The sequence below is a fragment of the Vidua chalybeata genome, chromosome 1, assembly GCF_026979565.1.
Source record: "Vidua chalybeata isolate OUT-0048 chromosome 1, bVidCha1 merged haplotype, whole genome shotgun sequence".
NCBI classification, from domain to species: Eukaryota; Metazoa; Chordata; class Aves; order Passeriformes; family Viduidae; genus Vidua; species Vidua chalybeata.
In genome coordinates this window covers 100,404,039-100,430,431 of record NC_071530.1, presented here as the reverse complement: position 1 = coordinate 100,430,431, position 26,393 = coordinate 100,404,039, and the positions used below count along the sequence as shown (strand labels likewise).

Genomic DNA, 26,393 nt, shown 5'->3' with positions numbered 1-26,393 from the left:
AGCCCTAAAAAACAATCACTTCTTTTCTCACACAAATCAGCCAGTGCCTATAGAGACACAGAATATCTTGTAGGAAAGAAATCAGTTACTTTTAAAAGTCTGTGATAAGGTAGATGAACTGAAAATTGAATCTTCTCAAAACAAGTAATAGACTCCTGTCCGTGGAATGATTTCAAAACTGCTGGTCTAAACTAAATATCAAACTGCTGGCAAAATGAGTTTTAACAATGAACTGACTCCTCTACTAAAAGTGAAAGTTGTGCTTGCACAGTTTACTGCTTTCCAAAATCCAAGGAGACATCAGAGATGAACATTTGGCTAATGTTAAATAAGAGAGGCATTCAATAACTTCAGGCCCTCTCCATCACTAGCAGAGAGAAGTGAATACCTCTTACACTATGAAGAGTCAACCATTCCTCATGGAACAAAATAACCTCCTGAACCTGAAAGAAAAATATGCTTTTTTAGCACTGCCAATTAATTTTCTGCACATAATGCCAAGGCCTAAAGAGAGAAGCATCAGGACAAATACTTTGCACCGCAGGAAAACTGATTTAAGATCATCTGAACAATCGTAACAAGAAAAAGAGAACAAATGAGAAGTGTGCCTTCCTAGGCATTCTCTTACTATGAATAAATAACACACTTGAACGTGACAAGCAGTATTCTGAGTTGACAATGCTCCCTTGTATCCAGAAGTAAGACATCCTGTTATCTATATGGCTAAGTGTTGGAACCAGAGCTGCGGTGGTTCCAAAAACAAAAAAGCAAAGCAGAAAACTATTACTAGACACAATACCTCATACCACCAGAAACAGCTTCCACAAAATGAAGAGACTAAACTGTTGTTAACATTAGGATGAATCATGAAGTCTTCTAGACATATAGCACAGGAATCAGACCAGCAGCACACTATCTAGGTGTTGATTAGCACTCGTGTAAAATTATTTCTTTATTTACACGGCAAGTCAAGAAACGTTTCTTAAGGAAAGAATCACACCACTACCAATACCACAAAGAAAGGAAATGTATTTTTAGCTTATTTGTGATTTCAAGAAATCAACAAAATAAAAGAGCCCTAGTATATGAAAGCAGAATTAAATGTATTTCAAAGCCTCTCCTCCAGTTCTCCCTCCCACCTAGGCCCAGCCACTTAACAAAACTCTTACGTCTGCAAGCCGCACTGATAAAACAGTGAGATTTGGTAATTTCTTTGCACCCAAATTTGGCTAGATTGTACTAACTATAAGACAAATTTTAAAGGCTATGAAAAAACAAGGCAACTTTACCAAAAAACATTATCTGTAGCATCAGGCAACTTATCTGCTAGGAAAATAGCAAAGACCAAGAAATTCTAAAAAATATCCTTGCTATCTTCAAAGTGATAGTGGGTATTACTTTCTCTTTTTAGTATTGAAAACATCAATTGAACCTTTTTTTTTTTTTAAACATTTGGACAGACAAATCATTTTCTTATTTTATCTAAGAGGGGACATATACACACAGTTAAAAGTTTAGTTTGATAGAAGGCACTGAAGAGATACCCTTTGATATGTCCTAGGCATCTACTGGAAAAGGCTAATTATTAAAATCTCACAAAACTATATGTTCTAAAATAATCTGAAGCTTATTTTTTACTACTGTTGCAATATGCTGCTCAAATACATGGAGCAAAACATTTACCTGTATAGTTGAATCCCCCATTATAAATTTTGCTCCTTCTATTACAGCCATATATGAAAATCTTAGTTGATCAGGAGTCTGAATAAGTCCCATTCGATATTTTCTCATATCCAGTAATACTTTCTTAATATCTACAGAAAATGGGTCTTTTTTCTCCATCTGTAAAGCAAGTTACATTGAAAGTGTCAATGGTAAAAGTATGGTACAAGTAAAAATTAGTAATAAATTCAATCCAAAAATTAATTTCTCCGTATTTTGCTTCTATTAGTTATATGGAAGATTAACATCTCAAATTATTTCTAATTTTTTTTGAAGGAAAAATGCAAACCATCTAATGAAAACTTATGACAAACAAATCAAGAATCATATATTAAACAAATAAATTAGTACCCTTTAATATGAACTCCTAAATTTAAGACATACAGATATGCTCAATTTTATTTAGGCTTGTATTTGGACTTTGAAATAGGACTATAAGAATCAGAGCTGTAAAGTAATATTTCCTGCTCCTTCTGAATAGAACAGCAATTCAGACTGACTATGGCAGAAGTTTCCTTATTTAAAGCAGAACCCTGAACCCAAGCAATGCACACACTTGTCCCCACATTACATTCACAGGGTGTTTCTGAAGTACATTTGCATCAAAATATACCCCTATGCTTTTCAAAATGAACAAAACAAAAAAAAAAACTGAAGAAAAAAGCAAACCAACAAACAAACAACAACAAAAAAGTAAGTTAAGAGGATCTAACTAAACCAGAAAATATGTCTCTTGTAATTCAATTGAAATTCTTTTTCAGTTAAACCTGTGCTGTCCTTTTTACTATTACCAAGCACAAAGAGAAAACTTTGTGCCTGGACTTTCAAGTCCAACAAAAATTATGATTTATTTAAAATATTATTTAACATTCAAGGTTCACTCATGTTGTGAGCAATTATAGATGATGCAGTTCACTTTAAGCAAACAATCTATACATCCATGTGGCACTGGAACTGGCTGCCAAGCCCCACTACCCAGAGGGCTGCACAGCAGGGGAAATTCTGCACCACTCTCCAATACACACTACAGGAGAATTAGGGGCACGCCTGAGTTCTCATCCTAGTTCAGATAACAATTTTCTGCATGCTTAAGAAAAGGGCTCTGGAGAAAAAGACTTACAGATTCAATCATCTCAATATATATTCACAAGCTTTTTTCATATGGAAAAAACAACCAATCCTCAACCTTTTCTAAGCACATCTTACGTAAAAGGAAAAGAATGTTTACAATTTACTTTCCAGGAAGCTTTGAGAATATGTAATTGTCCTGGGGTACTTCAAGAGGAATTTGTAAATGCATTTCAAGAGTTGTGTTTTTACCATCAAAATATGTGAAGAAAAAAAAAAGCATGATGTCTTAATTTAAGTTTCCACTGGAATGTCATTAACTTCAATGTTTTTAAAGCCTTCTGACCAAAAAGCCCATATTGGGAAGGCTGGCAGGGTGTCAGGACAAGAGAAGGGGTGACAGAGAAAATACAAGCACTTACCAGAACAAGACAAGTATCTACTAATGAAAATGTGCCGGAACGTCCTATTCCCGCACTGCAGTGAACTACTGCAGGTCCGTGCTCGGGACTCAGTGAACCAGATTCTCTGACTTTAAACAGGAAGTTCAGGAATGAAGCTGGGGATTCAGGAACTCCAAAGTCTGGCCATGTAGTATAATGAAAATGAGAGATCATCCTGGACTCACCACTCTAGAAGTGAAAACAAATAAACACTAGAACTAGAAAGCATTCCTCTTTGGCTCAGTTAGCACAAATTTCCCCAATCTCAATCAACAGCTCTTTTCTATTTTAAACCTCCCATTAAGACAAACAACCCAGGAACTTGCTTCAAGCTGGATGACAACCAACAGTGCACGCTGAAGCAGTTTTATCTGAATTGGTAATTTTCTCCTTTGCAATTTTTACCACACATGGGTTTTTTTTTCTTCTTCTTCTCAAACTTCCAATATTATGTTTGGTTTGCTTTACTACTTACTCCCAAATGTCTTTCTTTGTCTATCAATAATGCAGTTCAATATCTGACAGCAGTTATTAGATAGCTAGAATTAACATGACTGAAAAAACCCATGTCAGCATTGTACACACTCTGCATTCTTGCTTCAAGCAAGTTTTAATGCCAAGAGATATTACATCTCCTTTATACTAAACACATTACTGAGAGGAGCAGGAAGTGTTTCTTCCTGGAAAAGGCTATAAAATCCATACAGCAGGATGTCTAGCAAGACTTCTGCTGGACATCTATCTTTTTTAAGTAAAATAGGAGGATTCCAAAATCATACAGCTGCTTTAGAACCACTCTTTTAGAGCTCCTCTCCTAACACAACCAACTAACTGCAAGTACTGAAATAACAGCAAGAGTATGCATATGAAATGTGGATCACATTTTTATAGGACTCACTTCAGACCTGCTGTTAAATGCTACTCATTGCCATGGTGATTCTGATTTTAACTCAGGAATTTTATAAATGTTCAGTTATTTTTTTATAATTTATTAATTCAGTTATTTAATTTTTAATTAATTCAGTTATGATTTATTATTTCAGTTATTTAATTTTCCACAGACTAACACCTACATAAACCTTGGCAAAGCCTGAACACTAAAGGATTTAAAATCAATGTATTCCAGAAAAGCTATTCTTCTTCAGCAACAGTAAAATATAGCCATGAGATAAAAGAAATTCTACTCTTCTTCATCTGCTCAGTCTGTTTCTACTTCTTATGAGAGACAACTTTAAAAAATCCATTGTGAAATTAAAAGAATCCATTTCATGTTTTCTGCAGTAACAAAAATAAGTCTCCCAACTTGTCTTTTGCCTTCAATGCTCAATACTGCAAGATAGCCAATACTTTTCACAGAAAGCAGTGGATATTAACATGAGTCCAGTCACTCTCAGATGTACAGTTATCTTCCAGAAATATTTCGTCTTTTGGCTAGGTGCTCAACAAGGACAACAAAGTGTGATGTACGATATTGGGAAAATGAATTTACGTTAAGATTTCATAGAGGGGGAAAGGAGTATCAGGCTCAAAACTATATAAATATACTGGGACTTCCCTTTGTCTGGAGCAAAGCATTGAACAGTTTGCACTTGCTCTCCTATTGTTCTTCTCGTTTTTCAAGTAACAAGTTAAGTGACAAATGAACTGAATGACCTGTTTGTTTAAAAATCATGAAGGAGACATTTTTCATAAGAAATCTGGAAGTAACACTTGAGCAATTTCTCTATTCCTAAGAAAAACTAAGAAAAGTCATCACTTTAGAAACAAAATTAAGAAGAAAACGGGAGACGTGAGCTAAATGTACATGCTAAGTAAAGGCTGAAGTTGTTTCTTGTGAATCTAGATGGTTGTCTGCAGGTAGTAATTAATACTCCCTACTTCAACATTCTGCAAGAGCATTCCAGATAAAAACATCCTTTACACACTAAGAAGGCAAAAATGCCTTTTTATGTCACCTCAAAAAAGGTGACCTGTCGAGTTTGTTTGTGTGGGCTTTTGTTTGGTGTGGGGGTTCTTTTGTGTGGGTTTTTTACCCCAATCCCATCCATAACAATAATTGACATCTTCTTCCCGAAGAAAAAGAACAAAGTATGGCTAAGTGTCACCCGACTTATATACTAATCTGAAATAGTTATTTCTAAAAGAGAGATGAAACAGTGCTGTTGTACATGTCCCTCTGCTCTAACCCACAAAATTACATTTTTCTTTTCTTTCTTGTATGAAGGCTTTATCCATCCCATGCTTTTCCATCCCTTCAGCTCATTACAGAAATACCTAGTCTCTTCATCTCTCTACAAGAGTCCCATTGCGAGGCACTGGAACCAGCTGGTCATCTTTGAATTCACAGTCTCTAATCCTACAGCCAAATCCCATTTGAGTATTTCAAACCTCCCACACTGCTCTCTTAAACAGAATGGCTCTTTCAAGTGGTGCTGGCAGTCAAGCTGCACAGCTGAAACACTGCCTTTGTGAGGATCTGTACCACCCTCTTAAACAACTCCCAGTCACCGAGCCATGCAGCACTTACATGAAGTGACGTGGGACTGTTACGAGAAGAGGTCTGGCTTTTTGATTCACAAATGTTGATGGACAAAAATTCAAATTTAAATAACAACTAATTTAATTGGAAGTGTTACCAGGAAACTATCTAATCTTTTAAAATAAAACCCCCTGGAGTTCAAGACTCAGGCAGCACTATAAAATTTTATATGTAATATATACAAGGGATATAACATAGAAGTATTATATATTTCTGCATGGTGGTAGAAAACCAGCTAGTTCTATGGTAACCACAATGCAATTTTCAAAGATTTATTCCCTAAAACTAGCTACCAAAAAAAAAAAAAAAAAATCCTTGAATGACCATGGGACAACACTTAAACAACTATTTTGACTATTTTGTTTTTAAATTACTCAAACTGTGAAAGTTTTATGAACTACTGGAATAAGCTTTCTATTAAACCTGATGAACTTGCAAAGCAGACATCACACTGCACAGCTCTGCATTGACTGCTGGGAACATCAACAGTATAATCAAAGGACGATCAAAGCACAAGCTCCAAGTTACAGAGATCCACATGAGGACTTGAGCAGAAAAGGAATATCCCATTAGATTAACTTCCAGCAAAACAAGCCTTGCCATAACCTTTTAACAGTGACTATTCAATCACACAAAACAAAAAGGAGCAGGTTGTTCAGTCACCTGAGAGTCTGAACTTGAATAAAACACTACCAAAATGTTCAAAGGTTAAGTTAGTGCCTTCAGGGTCAAGTAAAATAGGAGAAGACAAAAAAAAGCTGGTCTGTTAAGTTTCACACACTCCATGTAAAAGCCATAATCAAAGTGCTACAGAAATGCTCAAATATATGGAGACATAACGCACCTACAACACTACAGTGCTTCTGTATTTAATGAACATGCCTTAAGTTCATTAACAACTAATTTGATCATATAAAAATGAAAAGGCATGCTATAATGGCAATATTCTAAAAACTGAAATTCAAAAATCATAAATCAACATCTACCAGAGCCTCCTCTATTTGCTCAATCATGATGGCCAAAATGTTTTCCAAAATTTAAATTAAAATGGCCCTGAGGATAAGGGGGCCAAATAATCATCAGAAACATTCTGGTTCATCCACTGGATCAGCTAGTGAGGGCCACTAAGCAGTCTTGTATTACCTTAATCTGACAGTCACAGCCATACAGAAGCTTGGTACTAAGTTGAGAATCCATTTTACTAATGGGTTTTTCCAAATATTTGCTATTTGTGGAGGACTCAAGATTCCACTTGAGATTTATTAATGGTCGTTACTCTAAAGTATCAGACCACCAGTGTCACATCAAATTTAGTTAATTTCTCCTAGTCCTTTCTCCACCAACAGTATTTTCTTTGCAAACCTGTCCTTCTACTGCTGTATTCTTACTTCTAGAAACCCAGTCTGAGATACTTCAGAAAGGTTCCTTCTGCAATTTCAACTTCCACTGCTCTGTTTCCTCATCCAAGCAATCCCTGGTTTCCCTGAAGATCTTATGTTAATTTGCCCTTGCACAGCTTGTCTGAACTCCTCTATACCTGTGCAGTAGTTTTGCTTATAAGCATTCATTATGTGTCACACTGTATCTTTCTCAGGGTATCTGGGTTGCCACACCAGAAATTCCTGAAAACGAAGTTTTCTTTCTCTAAAGACCAATACATAGAGATGTGACATTAAGGAATAAAAAAGCTAAAAACAACAATTAAGAATAATATAAAAATACATATTCAACACAAAGTGGAGTCTTTCCCAAGTTAGATGTGAAGATCTAACAATTCTCCTGCAACATTTTGCAAAGTTTATTTCATAGATTTAACAGGCCCTCATACACCTTGCTATCTCTTCTCCAATAAGCTGGGAGACTTTGCTTCAAATCACAGCCATTCAACAGCTTCACACATACATGATTACAAAATTTTAAACATGAGCACAGTATCTTCCTTCTCCTTTTATTTTCCCAGAGGCACTGGTTGGTGGAAGTCTTCACATTAAGCCTCTATTAAGGGACAGTTCTGATACCTGAGCCATTACAGTAGAAAGCAGCACTCAACTTTCAGAAAAGCTGACAATTGACACCACCAAACCCATGGAGGATACAAAATGAACCACTGTTGAAAAGTAGCTTCAAATACCTGTATTCTAAAATGCAGATTGGGTCAGGCAAAAAAAAAAAAAAAAAAAAGGAAATTCTAAAATGATCACCAGCAAAACAAAGAACATTGGGCATCTTTTCGAAACTTTTGGAAAGATACCGACAAACACCATTTTCTCTCCATTTTTTCTGTGCTAGCCCCAACAACATTTTTTTTTCCTAGAACAGACATAAAAAAAAAAATCAGACCAACAAATATCCTGATATAATCCTGAAAAAGAACAGCCCCAAATCCCACCTGTATTTCTAAATAAACTTTAACATAAGCAACAACAAAATCAACTAACCAAATACTCTGGGGTTGTTTCATTGGTAACAGCATAAACACTTTACTCTTCATATACTTTTATTTTGTTTATGTCTTAAAGAGATTTGCTGCAGTAAGACAAACTGAATTGAGCTCAGAATGCTTGCATTATAAAGACAACCTTGGTTCTCTCTGTTTTCAAGGAAATACTAAATTTTAAGTATTCTTGGCATTCAGAGTATATTTTGTTCATGAGTCATCCTATATTCCAGGCATTGAGTGGCTAAATGTCATACGCTCTGCCTCCACCAAAGGCCCCTGCAGAATAACTTACATAAACACAGTTAAGCTCACATTTCAAGTTACTGCAAATACTCAGTTCCCACAAGTTTTATGGTATAATTATCAAATTCTAACAAAAGGCTGCATATAACACTGACCGTGTTAGACTAGAAACTATGCAGGTTTTTTTGCTTGAGTAACCAAGTATGTTCTGCTTCTTCTACAAAAATTATGCATTGAAGTTAATATTCATGAAGCCTTACCAGAGTGCTAGAGATATAAAATGAAAATTCATTACAGATAGATTGGTATTTGTGAAACTGATGACTGTCCTGGGTTTGCCGTCTTAAACCAGGACAATGACACACAAGAAACTCTGTACAGTGGTGACAGGCCCGCACTGCTGGTCCAAAACAAACCCAGAAATTTAAGTGCTCAATAGATCCAACTCAAAAGTCTACTACAGTATACATTATACATACACAGTGCTGTTCCTTAAGGCATTTCTGCATTTTCCAGTTAATGCTATATTCAAACATAAGCATGTAAAGAAAATGGCATCCTTTGAAAATAGGAAGTTTAAAAGTAAGGGCCAACATCAGCCAAACAATCCCATGAAGAAGCCTTTTTGGTAGTGAGGAAAACTTGTCTCAGCCTTCCAAAAGGCAGAGTTGCTCTTTTTCAGGCACTAGCTAGCCAACATTACTCATCTTTCTTTTGCCTTTGCTGTAAACAAAGGCTAAACAAACTACTCAAGAGAAATTCTTCAGGTCAGCAGGACAAATATTTCATAAAGCTCTTCTAACATGGAGAAGATCAAGCAACAACATGCCAAGTTTCATCATGTTAATCGCATGAGGGAAGTTATGAATTAAATATTATCTCATAGTACCATCAATAGTTACTATAAATTCAAATATTTGGGAACAAATATATCAGTAGTTGTATAAAACAACATGCAGAACATCTTCAAGCTTTCCTTTCCCAAGTTCTCTGACAAAGATGACCTTGAAAACTTGCCATACTAGTACTTTCAATTAAAATAAGGCAAGATTTATAGGAAGAGAGAGTATCTTACAAGACGTAGCTAGAACAACCAGACAAGCTCTTCAGTCCTGTCTTCCACTCTAAAACAGAAGCAGTAAATTCCAACCCAAGCTCAGGCCAGGAACAATTTTTTTTTGAGCTCAACTTGGTTAAATTGTCAAAGTGCTTAATTTTTTAAGAGAAAATGGTGGTTGGTCCTGTGGAGCAAAGGGGAGGTAAGGAAGAGGAGATAAAGTTACCTACCTACAGGTGGTAATCACTCCTCCCTCCAAAAACTTAAGACAGCTGGACTAAATTACATAGAAAACTCAAGTTGTAGTACAAAATCAGTAATTACTCAGTCATGTATCTGATATTCAAAGGAAATCAGAATTTTCCACTCTTGTATTCTTCCCTTAAGTTAATTCTTACAGCTCCTCTTAGAATCACCACTACCATCATTTAGAATTCAGCATGTTAAGGTACTGCCAAACGGAAAATACAAGTATACAAATGCCAAAGATGTTATCTCTCATAACGTATAGACTGAGGTCTAAATCACTTATTTCCACACAAACATCTTCAACATTCTCAGAAGCAAAGTGCATTAAAATTTCCAGTGTAAAAGCTCACTCAAACCTGAAGTGACATCATGCTAAGTTGTTCACATGATACATTTAAGCCCATGAATAGGAGCTGTACCGACTGAGAAAAGCTTACGTTGATATTTTCTAATTGCAGTAGATGTACTGTGTAATAGGATTTGATGTCTTCAGACACTAGCCTCACACGGAAACCTGTTTCACTGAATGTCATAACTTCCTCTTCTTTTGTTGGCCAGTATTGTGCACACTTCACCTAATGGATTTTTTTTAAAGAGAAGGGAAAAAGAAAAAAAAAAAAAAAAAACCTTGTTAAATATCTTAGTATCTTAGGCTTTGCATGTGCAGATTCAGAGTCCACATTGTTCAATACAGTAGACTCAAGTACCTGCTCCCACTTTGAGGAATTCCTGAAGTCCATAATGTTTACAGACAAATTACTACAACTGTTTCAGTGGCTATTATGCATTCCAGTTTTACATGTTTATGCTTTCTTCCATCACATGGCTAACAAGCTTTGAGATACATCTTAAGCCTTCCCTCTCCTTCCTCTAGTTCTCTACAGGGAACTTAGATCTCTGCTCAGCTATTTCAGCATTTCCCCTCTTTGTTTCTGACTTGCACACCTGCACATTTACAGAACTCATCTACCACACCCAGTTCTACCCAGGCTTGCTGAATACTAGAAGGTTCTAGTGAAACAAAAGAATGAACTAACAAACCAGTGCGAAACTATTCTTTGTCTTGTATTCCTCTTGCTCTGCACTCAAACTTTCTGTAGGAAAATTTTTGCACAAGAAAATAGGTGACTTTTTAACAGACCAGTCAAATTTTTTTCACAAATCCGCATTGAATAAAAAACATAAACCTCAAAGGACATGCATTTATAACAAAAATCCGCAATGCCTTTAGGCACTGTAGCAGAGAACTACATCATAACAGGAGATTTGTGTATTCTGCACATATGCCACTGGTTCTAAAGAATCAAAAATAACTAGATCAATTCAACAGCTCTTGTGCAGCAGTCTGCCTTCACTGTTACAGCTAACATCTCTATATAACAGATACACTACTCCGTTGCATTTAGAAGAATTCATCTAAAGATACTTGCTTTCCCACCTTCCATTTTGTTCTGGGAACATCGTACTCTGCCTCTACTGCTCATCAGTTCTGTCTATACATCGTTTCTCAGAATGTTACTTTCACCTTTCTGGATGTACATTTGTTGATGCTATTTTCACCAAACTGAACTTAGCTCCCTCACTTCACTGCTACATTAACTACACATTATACTGCACACCACTTTGTTAGTTCTTCTAATGTAACAATCAAACATTGCTCAACTGTATTAAAATTGTGGGGCTATTTTACAACTTTAGGCCTAATGTCACTTACCGATTCTTTTTCAACAATCCTATTCAACATGACAACTGCTTTGGTTTGTTGTTGCCATACCATTAGCCAAAAATGACAACATGTATTAGGTAGTGGACCCTGTGTAGTAAAAAATACAAAAATAGGCATGAGAATGTATAGGCAAAGCAGTGTTTGAGCACAGTTAATAGTTCACTGCGGGAAACAGGAAAGAGCCTTCCCCTTAAGTTTAAACAAATTATTAACAGAATTATAGAAATGGCAGGCGAGAAAGTAGCCACACTGCTCAGATCATTCCAGGACTTAAAAAGGCTGGGGTTTTTTTAAGAAAAAAAATAACAAACAAAACCAAGCAACAAAACAGTAAAAACTCAGGGAAGGGATATTTTGGTTTAAGCATCCCTACTATTGTGCTGTTAGAAGAAAAGCTACTGCAGGCATGCTCAGAAGATACAAGGTGCTTTAGGAGTAGAAGTATTGTTTTAACGTATTTACAAAAGAACTCAAGAAAAGAGCAAGAAGTATTTGAGAAGCTTCATATGCAGTAAATTACTCATACTTCAATATCCTCTTTAACTTTTCTTAAAACATAAAATAATCTGTTAGCAACTACATCACAATGAGATATTGTAATTCATGCAATAATGAGATACTTGCAATTCATGGAGACAAGAAACAATCCAAATATAAATTATAACTGTACAAATTCCCCTCCCTAGAGTCTCAATCCCTGTAATAACCCAGTAATTGTACTGCTTACCTGTGTTAAAATATAGTATCTCTGGGCTTCTTCTATGACCACTAGGCTGGCATTGATATAGTCATTTTCGGTGTTCTGAAGTTTTACACGACTGTGATCATCTAAAATTCAAAGAAAATTAAGAATTAATGACGCATCCATCTCGATGAATACTCTCTAACAGGCAAGTTTAGGTCTAGTCCACAAGCTACTAGAACTAAACTGTGCTGTATGACCCAAACATCAAACTACAAATAAGTGAAACTAATTTCTCACATAACTTTGATAACTGTCCCCATTCCATCAGAGTAATTTCTGGCATTTATTAATAGAAGCTGCTCAGAAAACTGGAATACCTATTTTTCTTAAAAAAAAAAAAAAAAAAAAAAAAAAAAAAAAAAAAAAAAAAAAAAATCCCAAGCAAACAAAATATCTCTCCCACACAAGCCTTAAGGTCCTCACAGTCATCCCTCATCCCTCAACAGGTGCATTTCCTTAATACAACAGCACCACAACTCACACCAGACAACACAGTCCTATCACACCAGATCACTCCACGGCATTATTTCCTAAGTTCAAAATTCGAAAATTTTTCGTGAACTGAAGTTTCAAAGGCTGGTAGAATCATAAAGTTAAGCTCACACAGCTAAAAAAACCCCAGTAAAATCTACTTGCGGTAATTCATGCCAGGCTTCAATTTGATCAATTTCATTTTCCCTGTAAGCTATTGTCTAATATTATACAACATAAAAATACTAAAAAGGCACATGCAGAACCAAAAATAGTCAACAAATCATCCAATTAAATGAAGCCTAATCTAACAACATGGTTTCATCTCAAAATTACACAAGCAAGACTGACGAGGCCCCTTTTTATGGCAGAGGCAAGCAAAGGACTCTGTTTAAAATTCTACCATTAATATGAGAAAGATTATACTGTCAAACTAAAAAACTGCATAAAAAAAGTCATTGTGGTTGTTTCTAGAACCTTCTAGTATCTGAATTATGAATCTCTAGGAGGTTTATGAACATCTAGGAGACATTTAGGTAATCAGACTTGTTCACAGTAATTAATCCTTCAGCCATTTTTCAGTCACTGTATTAAATAAACAGTACTTTCAGTTTAAAATTTGTATACAACTACATGCCAGAAAATGAGATTCAACTGACTGTAAACCTCCTGAAGCTCAACACCTAGCAGAATATGAAGAGTAAATTAAAAATAGCAAACTAAAATTAATTTAAGAAACTTCAACATATCTCAGGAAGAGATGGAAGAGATTCCACAAGGAAACTGACAGCAGAGTGAATTACGATGCAATACCAGTTTTTAAAACTAAATTCACCTAGTCTAACCCACAAAACTCAATTAGGGCCCAGACTGCTGTTAAAATGCCAGCCCACCCATCCTTGCACCAAAAGATTCACTTCCTTTAGACACACACTCTGGGAAACACAGAGAGACATGAGCAACTACCGAGTATCAAATTCAGCATAACTACAACAGATGAACTCACAGCCAGCCTGTGTAGCAAAAGGCTCATCTCAGAAATCCATAAATATAAACCTGGACAGGCAAAAAGCTGATGGCAATCAGAAAACAGTTACTGAATTAGACTCCTGTTCGACTGAATATGAATACCTTCCATGTGTTTGGAAACCTGGGAAAAGAACATTTACTAGGTCTTGACCTGCCTTTACATTCTCCCTTATCTATCTGCTACTGGCAACTGCCAAAGATGATCTTGTTGGATTCAAGTAAAGAAATCAACAGTAAAGTAGATCTGTTTTGCTGCTGCTGAAGCACTCAAATTTGGGGTTGTTGCCCCACCTCCCTTAGCTCCTAGCTTTTATATGCAGTCATATATAACGTGCAGAGAATAGAAAAATGCTGAAAAATTATTTTTTATCTAAAAGCATGAGAAATATACTGGGTTAGTCTGTTTTCATTAGCATTCCAGTTGTAAGGCAACACCATCTTAACTTTCAGGAGTTTTAAAAGATTTATGATACCGCTGTGTGAAGAAAAAAAATATTATCAAAGCCAAGACACAGCAAAATTAAGACACATGTGCATTTTAAAGTAAAATATATCTCTTTGTATTATTTTGCCAGAATAGGAAAGCATTACTTTTTCCTTTCATGTATCACTTTATCTGAAATGTTTCAGCTGGAAAGAAACCAAGACCTCTGTAAATATTACATGTCATTTGCCAACAGGAAAAACTTAAGATCTTGTTATAGTAAATCACACATACCGGTACCAGTGTTCTCGGAAAGGTGACGCAAGCAAGCACTGTTAACAGTTTAATCACCCAGCAGCAGCTGCTGTACTGCTGCCAGGGGTAAATAACTGCAGCCTCTAAGGAGGTTTCCTACTTTCATCCTTACATTCTCAGATTCATTTTTTCCCTTCTTATAAATTTTGCTTTGTAAACATGACAAATAAAGTTCTGCAAGTTGTTTTTTTTTGAAGTCCCTTCAATAACTAATTCCATGCACAGATAACCTCCCTCTCCCTCCCCAGTTAAAACAGAGGAGATCCTGCAAGTACTCTAGCAGACAGGCCACAGGATAAAAAAAAAAAAAACCCACTAGAATATATTGATTTCTCTTCTTTCAAGGGATGAGGTTCTTAAAGGACACAATGACCTAGAAACCTCATTCAAACCCTGGCTTGCTCTTCTGAATTAACTGAAGCAAGCCAACTTTTGACAGCGAGTTAGCTGTAATGTATTTTCCGTATGTATATAATTTCCAGTTACAAAGTACTTAGATTTATATGAATGATAAACCTATCTTTAAGATAAGATTTAGCTTATGCGTTGCCATGCCCACCAGCAGCTAAAATACAGTACTGCTTTTCCGAAGTGCTAATTCCCCTATTTCAAACTATGCAGCCTGAAAAGGAAGTGGAAACATTAAAATTATTCTCATTCTGGCTCCTGCACTGAGAAAAAACACTCCCAGAATGACTCTGTCTGAGATAAGCAAACTCTGATTACCCATTTCCAGTGGAACCCTGTCCCACTGACAATACTTCCCATGCATCAAATAATGCCAAAACTTCACAACACTCAATCTGCTCACCTCCTGCTTAGCAGAAAATGACAGATCCAGTTAAAATCAAGATACAAAGTGTTTGGCGTTTTACATCACGCAGTTCTTGCAGTTGGTCAATGAAAGGTTTTCATTATAAAACAACTGTGTTTCTAGAACACTGTATAACTTCAAAATTATCTTTTATCCAAGAGATGTCTCTGGTCCCCCAAATAGAGAGCTATTAACAACAGAGGAAGGAGAAATGCTACTTAGTGGATTAAAGAAAGTCATAAATAAAACATGCAGCTGCAAGCCATCCCAGTGACCCTGCCTAACCTTTCCCACCTACCAACAAATCCCTTCCATTTCACTAATCTAAATCTAGTCTATCTGAACTGCTAAATTACTCAAATTGCAATTACTCTGTCACTAGACTTACAGTCTTGAGTTTCAGAGGTAGCCTAAGACAAAGGAAAGGCAAAATGACTTTTCCTCAGCACCCTGTCACTGGTTGTACACAAGGAATGCCATCATATCAGTCATGGCCTAGCTCACCACCAAAATGTATTCATATGGAAATACACACCTCACTACTGCATAGTATCCTTACAATTGTGAGAAGGATTACAGGAAAAAATCTTAAGGCACATTAAAGTTTAGATCAGCATGTGCTGTAAAATTCCCCTCTTCCCCAACTCCAAAGGAAGAAGTATCTCCAAACTCAACAGCATCTTGAGTTTATTTTACAACGTTTCACGTGGTAAGATGTTTTAGAGAATCATTAGATAATGCCATAAAAATCACCAATGTCAGCTTCTGACATGGACAAGAAATGCAGCAGGCTTATTCTGGGCTGAACATCTCCCTGTTCTCAGCATATACACTTGAAGCACAGGACAGAAAGGGAACAAACATTCCTGCAATGATAATTAATTAGCACCATGTGTAAAACCATTCAAATCAGCTCCAACTCTGTTTGCTGTAAAGCACAATTTTCTTCGTGTTCCTCTCCTGTACTCTATGCCAATTGTAAGCCTATGGTTGAATCTACTCAAGGCCATAAGAAGAAAACACGAGAAATCACAACCTTGCAAGATCTTCCAAAAGCAACGTGATCTATCAGCAAAAATGCTCTGATGACCCAGGCTCTTGAGCACCACGCCATATTACAAAGGAAGGCTGAAGAGAAAATTGTGCAAACCCCCATCTACCCTTCAAAAGCAAAAGGCAAAAAAAAATCCTGCCAATTTTGTTGAGGGGACTTCCTTCTTGCCAGTAAATCTGGGAACTCAGCTCTAAAGGTGTTTACAGTCAATCTGAGACACTAGACTCCTCTGATAAAAACTAAGGATAAGATTTAGAAGGAAAGTTAATTACAGAAATCTTTGGAGTTTCATTAAAATTGTTAATAAAGAATAACAACCTCACAAGTTACTTTCCTCTGTTAAAAACGTTTTCTGAGAAATGGTTTCATCTGTCCGGAAATGACTGGCTGTCAAACCAAACCTATTTTAGATTAACTTCCTGTTTCAGTACTATGAAGCCAAAATACTCTTCTGCCTATTTTAGACTAATACCAAACTATTAGACTGCTATGTTTTTTTCAGCTAGGCAGTAATTCTTGAGGGCTTTTACCAAACCAAACTTATCTATGCTACAGATCTTTAGCCAACAAAAATGGACACCAACAAAAATACTTATGAAACAGGAAATACTGTGAAACTCAACTGTAATGGGCAGAGATGCTTAGCCTTTCCCAGCAAACAAATTTTTATCTAGAAATGTAACAGACACAAGTTTGTTTCAGTGTACTTGTCCCAGGTATCACAGTTGAAATGGAGTAAACCAACCCAAAATATTTTTTCCTGGACTCGTAACTGACATATTTCCCGTAAAATTGAACAACCTTTGCACTTCCTCTTGCAGACACACCACCTCAGATTTTACACTGGCTTGGCAGCTACAGCGGTTAACAAACAATTTTCTCAATGCTTTTGAAGAAATAAAACTCTTTCTTTAAATTATGTCTTCCAGTATGATTAAGTAACTAGATCTTAAAAGTCCAACAGCTGGCTCTGAAGGCCTTTGACTACCTGAGAATATTAGAATCACCCGTTTTTCACCTGAACACTGTTAAAAAGCAGCAAAATTTGCAAAGTGAAGGGCTGAGACGTCAAGATTGTGTGAGACTGAATTTCTGCAACATGAGGTCCTTCCATACATGAACCACAATTAGATGTGTTCACCTTAGTGACCAAACCATGCAGCTTTTATCCTAGCTGCTTTGAAATTTAGGCGCTGCTACCTTGAAATCTTATTTATCATACACTCCCCTTCCAGGCCTCTTTCTGCTCCCAACTCTCATCCTTCTTACTGAAGCAACTGAGTCATATTTAAGAGTGCAGAAGTAAAATTTAGGAGGAATTAGCTAGTTCAAATACAGTGTTTTGCTCTGTTCTCCTGATAAAGCTTTGCTCCTAGTGCCCAGTTCTGCAAAGCTATCTAGATGGACAAATTGAAACCATCCTTTTTTCATAAATGCTAGAAACTGACACATTCTTCATAAAAGTCATCATCTTATTCAGTTCATTCATCATGTAATAATCTATGTCAGAGTGTAACAGAAAAGCTCTAGCCTTTTCCTAAGCCCAGCCACTACTTCAATACTAGATTTTATCTGTCTCCCTGCTTTTGCACTGGGTCCAAGAATTAGTACAATTGTTCATATTTTTTTTCTACTAGGTAAACATGCACTTCAGAAGCAGGTTTTGCCATGACTGAAGCAAAGGCGTTTGATGCTCTTCACTACAGTAAAAGGCATGCCATGGTTAAGGAAAATATTGAGCACCACATAACTGCAGGAGATGAATACAAGTCACATCCAAAAGGTATTACTGGAGGCACTATTAGATACTACCTAAATAATACTACGTAATTTTATTTCTTTTAGAAACACTATTTTTAAAAAGAAAAAAAGCACAAAGAGTTTGAAAGTACATTTTCACTCTCTTTACATAAATTACATTCATGTATGGGAGAAACAGTAGATAAATACATGTATACAGCATCTGACATGGAAATTGTATAGGATGTTAGACCCAGGACTAGAACCTAGAACTTCTGGGTTCAAAATTACTTTCCTGCCTTCTCATCTTATAACCCCCATTGCAACTTAGGCATGAAACACAAATTAAATAAAACATCTCTTTCAGCGCTGGTAAGATGCTAATGCTGTGCTTCAACAGGACAACAAAGCCGGGACACCCGAGCGCCTCTGCACAGACCAACACGTGTCCACCAGAGGCCTGGCTCCATTTCCTGAGCCTACGGTGAAAGTCAGTCAGCCTTGCCTCATCTGAGTTAACTTCCTCAGTACTGGACACTCCTCCAATGGAATGGCACACAGACACAGCAAGGAAGCCAGGTACTGAATTTCTAAGTTCAGTTTCATCAGCATGCAGCACAAGGGTTCAGCACCACGCCAGACTGGACCCATTTAGTCCGAATTCACTGTGCCAGCAGAGCATCCTGGCAGCAGCCAAAGGAGCAGCACTGCATCTGACCAGTGTGACTCAATCCAAGACCCTTTCTGTGCCATTTTGAGAAGTGCTACACACATGCTCTCAACCACAATTTTCAACTGGAAACAAGGAGCTCAGCACTTCTCCAAATCTTAGAAGAGGTATTCACATCAGGCTCTCAAAGAAAAAGCCCCAATATACCAGCAACCCTTCAAAAACTCTAGATCCAGTAACAAGGTGATTTTTAGGACCCTTCAGTATTCTGGGAAACTTCATAAGGAATACATAAACATGTTATCTGTCCCAACTTTAATATACTGCAAAAAAATTAAAGCTACATAATTTTTTCCCCTATCTGCAGCTCACATATCTTTTTGCAATAATTTTGGCTTACAATTTCTGAAATAAAATGCTAATGAAAAGAAACCCACAGCATCTCTGCAGCAGAGAAGCTGGTCTAAATTTTTTTTTTTCACATGAGACATAAGATCATTATGTCAAAAAGACCATTTTATTGAAATTAGTAGAAGTATGAAGCACTCCATAGCTTATTTACTATATGGGCAAAACCAACAAAATCTCAAGCATTTTTAAAGCAACAGCAGAAATTGAGTGGCATTTATCCACACCACCTTAAAAATGCGCAGAATCACTCAGTCCAAAAAGAAAACATTTCTTTAAGTCAATGTGTACTAACTTAACCTCTATACTTGTTTTTTACGATAGATAAAGCACTATTAAACAAATAATTTCCCTATTAGAAAAATACCTCTAAAACATTACTCTGCAGCTCACAAAAATTTACCTATACACTAATATCCCGTGATTTGCAACCATCTCTCATTCAGCACAATGAGCTTAACATGCAGACTCTTCTCCCTCCATTTGTGTATGTGTTACCAAAAATCTCACATTTATCACAGGATACATGCCTACAGAAATAAACAAAATGCAAATTTGCAATGACCATGATTTATCACCACCAGTCTCAATAGGGTAAGAGAAGGTCTAGTAAGTTTACTGCAATGATTGCAGAAAAGATACTCACATGGACTAACATCTCTGTATCTGTTTCGATTTCTGTTTTCTGGATATTTTGCAACTCTGTGAGGGTAGTCACTGGATTTATGTCGGATTTCCTTAAAAAGACAAAATAAATAATTGACTGATTAAGATGAATGTTCTACACATACTATTTATTAAGCAACATTACATTATAATAACTAACATTTTTTAAACCAAGTTTTACTGCCCATAGCTTCATTTTCACTCAGAAGACATATTTCATTCATGGTCAAACTGCCACCATTTAGATCTTCCTACATTTGGCTAAAACTACCAAATGTAAGCACCATTTGACAAGCAACTGATGGATCAGGATCAAAGAGTAAAAAACCCCTAATCCCAGATATTTATTATGCTTACAGTTTACCTCAGAGCTGCACATTATCTCCCAAAGCAGTAAGGGACTCAGATGCAACAGCAGTATTCTGCCGGCTCCTTTAAAGCGATTGGCAGCGTAAAACCCCACAAACATAAGTGAACCAGTTAATGATTTTATGGCTACTATTAAGGGCCGTAGGATTATTCTTGGTGGTTTGATGGCTCATCCCATACAATTGTAGTTAAACGTGAACCAATATGAAGAATTCTAGAGTCACAAATATCAATGTGAATCAAAGCCTGGTCTCCCCACACATTTACACAAACCTAATAATCTGTGAGCTATTCAGACTCACACACTATTTTAAGGACCCTACTTTTCACACATTCTGAATGTTCTGCTTTACTGATTTCTTCCCTGAGTGCACCTTTTCTATAACTTCACTAACATATACAGAATTACCTTATGTAGAAAACTGAAAACAGCCTTCAGTGTATTCTACTCTGTATTTATATCCCTGTACTGATGCCGTCTCAGCAGAAATGTTGCTCAGTACAGAATTAACAATATTTTACTTTTAATTCTCCTTCTGTTTTTAGATTACATTGCCACATTTGATCATTATGTCCCAAAGGGCATTTAAACTTCTTATTACAACTGAGCATTCTTTGGTCTTCTCAATGTTCCCACTATCTTTGTCTTCAAACTTCCTAAATAGCCTAGTCTATTCCCAGACAATGAACGCAGCCAGAAAGGGCATCAGCGGAAATATAACATATAAAAGAAAGTTCAAATTTTTAGCATTGGTTGCATGACCTTTCTTTAAAATGTACTGCCAATCTGCAAAGAACATGAATCACAATGTGGAGCAGCAACTGCCAAGCACCAATACTCCACATATTTGTATAGAAACCTCTTCATCTATTAGGTTTTCTATTTTGATACAGCACACTGGAAGTGATCGTTTACATTGCTGACAAGCTTTGGGAGCTTGCTCATGGAACGAATGGATCTGGCAGGCATTCACACCCAAATTTCCGTGAAAGGTAAATTTTGTATTACTCAGTAATGGGATGCAACATATTTTGTTTCTTAAAGCACCTGCCCCATCAGTGCACAGAAACAGGCCTGTGCTTTGGTAAAGAAACATTAAAATAGCGAGAACAGTTCTACAGTGATGGTGTGGGAGAATAGGTTTGCTAAAAATAATTAAACTTAATGAAATTTAATGACTAATTCAGAAATCAGTTTTCCCACATAATATCCAGCCATCACACAGAATCACAGCACATCCTGACCTGGAAGGGACCCACAAAGACCATCAAGTCCAACTCCTGACTCTGCACAGAATAACCCAAATAACCACTCCATGTGCCTGAAAGCATTGTCCAAACCCTTCCTGAACTCTGGCAGGCTTGGTGCTAGATCCTACTTATTTGTAATACAGATCTATCCACAAATGCAACATCTGAAATACTGCAGTAAAGATACTGTATTTGAATCACATATAAATCAAATAAATTTAACAGAGAAAAAGCATAATTTGAAGTCAGTAAAGAAAACTTTGGGGTTTGGTTCTCTTTCCTCATTTGTGAAATAGTGCTATAAAATACTGTGGCTTAAATAACTGCTCTAGTGACACCAGCTGATACATAATGCCTGTTTTATGGAATTGACTGGTCTTGGATATTCTAAATCTCGTAAAAAAAAAAAAAAAAAAAAAAAAAAAAAAGGCAAATACTGCATTTTATTAAGTAGCACTCGCGCAGAACCCCCGCAGCGGATGCCGAGCTGGCCAAGGCAGCGGGAAGGGGCGCTGAGGAGGGAGCACGGCTGCCTGAGGAGCCGCACGAACCAGCCGGGGGGTGGAGGGGGTGGGGCGGGGGCACCCAAGCCTTGGCCGAATCCGCACTATCGGGCACAGCTTCCCACACCGCCCGCAAGCCTCGGGAGTCCCAGGGCGGCTGTCCCGGCTCGGGCCGGGCCCCGCTCCGTTGCGCCCCGGGGGCAGCGCGGACCAAGAGCCGCCGCCGAGGCCGCGCACGCGCCTCGCCCCGCGCCTGCGCGCCACCGCCCCCCTCCCGGGCACGCCCCGAGTGCGCATGCCTAGCGCTTGCCCACGGCTCCGCTGCTCGCACCTGAGGGCGAGAGTCGTGTTGGCCCAGCGACTTCCGCTCTCCCCGCTGCTGAGGCGGCGGCGGAGCCGCACGCCAGGCACGGCCGCTGCCGGCCCGCGAGTCCCTCTCCCCCCTGCCCTTCCTCCCTCCCTGCTGCTCTCCGGCTAGAGCCGGCCACGCCGCTCGGCTCACCAGATAACGCGCCTGCCAGTCGTTCGTGGCGTCGATCTCCTGGAACTCCTGCTCGATGGCGGCGGACATGGTGATGGCGGCGGCCGCCAGGGCGCGCGAGCCTGTCCGCAGGAGGCCGAGCGGCGAGCCCGCAGCAGCTCGCGCGCAGCCCCCCGCCTCACGGCAGCGGCGGGCGCGCACATACGCTCGCGACCGGGTGTCCCGCAGCCGGCGCCGGGCGCATGCGCGACCCTCAACCCGCCCACCGAGGGGCGTGGAGATCACGCCTCCCCGGGACCGGGAGGCGGGAAGCACCTGGGGTGACGTCACTGCCCCGGCGGGGGGCGGGGTCGCACTCAGGTGTGGCGGGGGCTCGGCGGGGGCCACCGAGGTTTTGTTGTCACAAAAATCACGGACTCAGTTCGGTTGGAAAAGATCTCCGAGATCATCGAGTCCAAACTGCGGCCGAACTTCACCGCGTCAACTAGACCATGGCAGCAAGTGCCACATCCTTCTTTAAACACCTCCAGGCACGGTGACTCCGCCTCCTCCCTGGGCAGTCCGTGCCAGTATTTAATCGCCCTTTCTGTGAGGAATTTCTTCCTAATGTCCAACCTGAACCTCCCCTGGCGTAGCCTGACGCCATGTCCTCTTGTCCTGTCGCTGCTGGCCCGGGAGAAGAGACCGACCCCCACCTGGCCAACACCTCCTTTCAGGCAGTTGTAGAGAGCGATACGGTCACCCCCGAGCCGCTTCTCCTCCAGGCTAAACACCCTCAGCTCCCTCAGCTGCTCCTCACAGGACATGTGCTCCCGACCCTTCACCAGCTTCACTGCCCTGCTCGGGCAGTGCTACAGAACCTCAATGTCCTTCTGAACTGAGGGGCCCAGAACTGACCTCAGTGTCCGAGGTGCAGCCTCACCAAAAGTGTGTGCAGGGGGACAATCACTGCCCTGGTCCTGCTGGCCACACTACTGCTGGTACAAGCCAGGATGCCATTGGCCTTCTTGGCCACCTCCACGCTCTGCTGGCCCTCGTTCAGCTGCTGTTGACCACTGGTCCTTTTCCGCTGGGCCACTTTGCAGCCACTCCGCCCTCAGCCTGTAGTGCTGCATCGCTGTGCCAGTGTCACTGAGCGGACACGGGCCCTGAAGTGTCCATGGGCTCTTCCAGCCGCCGGCGAGTCCCCAGCCCGGCTCAGCGTCGCACCCCCCGGCGATGTGCCCCGCCGGCAGCCGCTGGTTCCGAAAAGCAGAAGTGCGGAGACTCGGACGTGTCGGACGGACAAATCACGGCGGGGCTCGCCGTCCCGAAAGCAGAAACGCCGTGTCCCGCACCGATTGCCTCGCTGGGACAGAAAATCCATTAAGGGGCGGCTCCGGCAGACGCTGGGCAAAGCCAAGGGTGGGGCCAGGTCCGGAAGGGCTGCGGGACACCAGCCTGGGGCTCCCGGGCAGGCGGGAGCCTCGTGGCTCAGGACAGGTCGCTGGGTAACGTCCGGCACCTTAAAAATGTGTGAATTAGTGCCACAAAGGGGAACTATGTACCATCAGTGTGTGTGTCTGAAGGGAGAGTGCCAAGTCAGGCTCTTGTCGGTGGTGCCAAGCAATAGGACAAGAGGCCATGGCAGAAACTGATGCACAGGAAGTTCCACCTGGATATGAGCAAGAACTTCTTTATTGTGCGGGTGCCTGCCCACTGGAACAGATTGCCCAGAGAGGTTGTGGCGTTTCCCTCACTGGAGACATTCAAGAACCGTTTGGACGTAATTCTGGGCAATAACTTGTAAACCAGGGTTTTCTGAAGAAATTGCTATTGTCCAGATTTGGATTGCTTTATTTTTACTGCAAATATGCTAAAAATGCAGCACTAGTTCTCTGGCTTTTAGGATCTGAGCCCAGGATAGGCCCAAGATTACATTTCTAATGATCTGTGAAGGAGAGCTGTATATACAACATATTGTATTATTATATACAACATAAACCAAGTACACTCATTAGAAAACTTTATTCTGCCAATAGTAACCTCCCATTCTCTATTAGCTATGCAGCCAAGCCCAGATGAACTATTACATAAAGTCTTATGCCCTTGGGATCATGAGACATGCAAAGAGAGACAATATGGTTGCTGGAAAGTCTAGTATATTGTAGTGCTTTCTGTCTTGCTTGTCTTAAACACAAGCAAGCAATGTTTTTTAATTAAAATCTCTGATAATCTGAGAAGCCCATTGCTGTACTGACAAAGCAGTCACCCCAAAGTAATTTGTATCCACTTTTGATTTCAAAATTGACTTTGGTGCCCATGAAGACCAATCGAGTTAATTTTAAATGTTTTTGTCCGGTGACCTTGGCTTAACTATTATTTTAGTACCAGTCTGGAACAGACTAAGTGTTTGTTCCTCTGTGTGTACTTTTTTGGGTCATTCACTGGAACTACTTAAGCACCATTTATTGGAAATGATCTGGTTTGTGCTGCTTTTCTGAGAATCATTTTAGATATTGGTAGATGAAGAACAAATTCTTCCCTGAGGTAGTTTTATTCACAAATACACTCCACATCAATTTTAATTGTTAAGGAAGAGAGCTGTAATGTGCTTAAACTTGCCACAATGTGAAAGGAAGAGAACATATAATTCCTGATTTAAGTCTTATAGCCTAAGGCCTAAAGGAGAAGAGGACCCTCCCTTCCTCGATGAACTGGATAGGACTTGAAACCCAGAAGGGCTGGCCACTCTTCTGGCATCTGGTAGGGAGTAGGAGAAGTTGAATGAAAAGGTCCAGTGGTCAGGATAAAACAGGTTTCAATTTTTTTTTGTGCATTTACAGTGCACTCATATTTCAGACTTTTGGAAGCTGTATTCCTTGCTCAAATGAATGTTAAAATTCCCATTACTGAAAGTGGGTGTTGGTGCAAATATTTTTCCTCAACTATATTATTGCTTTCCTTCACCTGCCCAAAAGAAGGGGGGAAAAAAAGAAAGAAAACACCCAAAACCCCATAGTAAACCCTTGAAAATGTATGTAGCAAAATGCAAATCCTTGAAGCAGCAACAAAAGCAGAAGTGCAAGGGCCTCCTCCTTCAGCTGAGGAGATCTTTCACATCAGTCAGAAATCCACAACAGTGGGATCCTAGCATCCAGTGTGTGATAAAAACCAGCTCTGTAGTAAAGGAGATGGGATTTGGAAGAGAAGGACAATACAGCTGTGCCCAGACTATACAATTGCCCGAACTGTTGTCTGGAGTTCTGTGTAGAAGAAATTCATGGCCGAGGAAGAAAGGAAATATTAAGAACTATTAAGGAAGTCTGTTTCACAGTCTAGAGAATTGTGCCAGTCTGTATGGCACTGGAGTCCTAGGGTGAAGCTGAAATAATTGTGGAGTATGAAAAGAAAAGGGTAACTGGCAGAAGTACTGTCACGACTGAATGGACACACCAGCTGGCAGAAAAGGCAGCCAGCCAGGATGTCTGAGGGATAGAACAACTTTAGGCTCTGCTGTGGCTTTGTGAAACAGCCCTTCCAGCAACCTAAGCTGGGATGTGCAGTCAGCCACAAAGCGTAATGCCTATGAGTCAATGCAGGGGGTGTTGGGTACAGCTACGGGAAGAAGAAAAGAGCCAGTTGCCAAGAGAAAGATGACTCTGAGTTATTATTTTTCTCTCTTATAGAGAGGATCTTGCTTGCTGGGGATGGTTTGTGTACATTACTTGACTTTCTGTCTCTCTTTTCTTTTCACCCCAGCTACATTTATTAAAATCATCATTTGCAGGTTAGAAACTCTTAATTCAGTGAGTGTGGCTTAGTGTCATTCCATGGTCCTTGCAGAAGGTCAATTTTTGCTAGAAATGGTGTCTATAGTAACCGCTTATAGCTGACATAGTTTTCATATTTTAAAGTTTGTTTGAAGATCATGGATTTATTAGACTTTAAAATTGCCTCACAGACTGAATAGGGCTGTTCCTTGCT

At 39.3% G+C, this 26,393-nt stretch overlaps 1 protein-coding gene across 3 annotated transcripts in view; it reads right to left on the bottom strand.

The window, feature by feature from the left end:
- Window positions 1–22,611, bottom strand: part of PTPN2 (protein tyrosine phosphatase non-receptor type 2) — a 30,473-nt gene extending 7,862 nt beyond the window's left edge. For 2 of the 3 annotated variants that reach the window (XM_053935366.1, XM_053935357.1), the window contains exons 1-7: window positions 22,449–22,611; window positions 19,804–19,894; window positions 12,215–12,315; window positions 11,476–11,574; window positions 10,199–10,336; window positions 3,213–3,422; window positions 1,684–1,842 (exon numbers count right to left, since the gene is read on the bottom strand). In XM_053935366.1, the coding sequence (XP_053791341.1) occupies window positions 1,684–1,842; window positions 3,213–3,422; window positions 10,199–10,336; window positions 11,476–11,574; window positions 12,215–12,315; window positions 19,804–19,894; window positions 22,449–22,517 (867 nt within the window). In that variant the 5' untranslated portion in view covers window positions 22,518–22,611. The remainder of the gene's footprint in view (window positions 1–1,683; window positions 1,843–3,212; window positions 3,423–10,198; window positions 10,337–11,475; window positions 11,575–12,214; window positions 12,316–19,803; window positions 19,895–22,448) is intronic. The other variant, XM_053935375.1, reaches the window with a different exon arrangement.
- Between the last annotated feature and the right edge of the window lie 3,782 nt (window positions 22,612–26,393).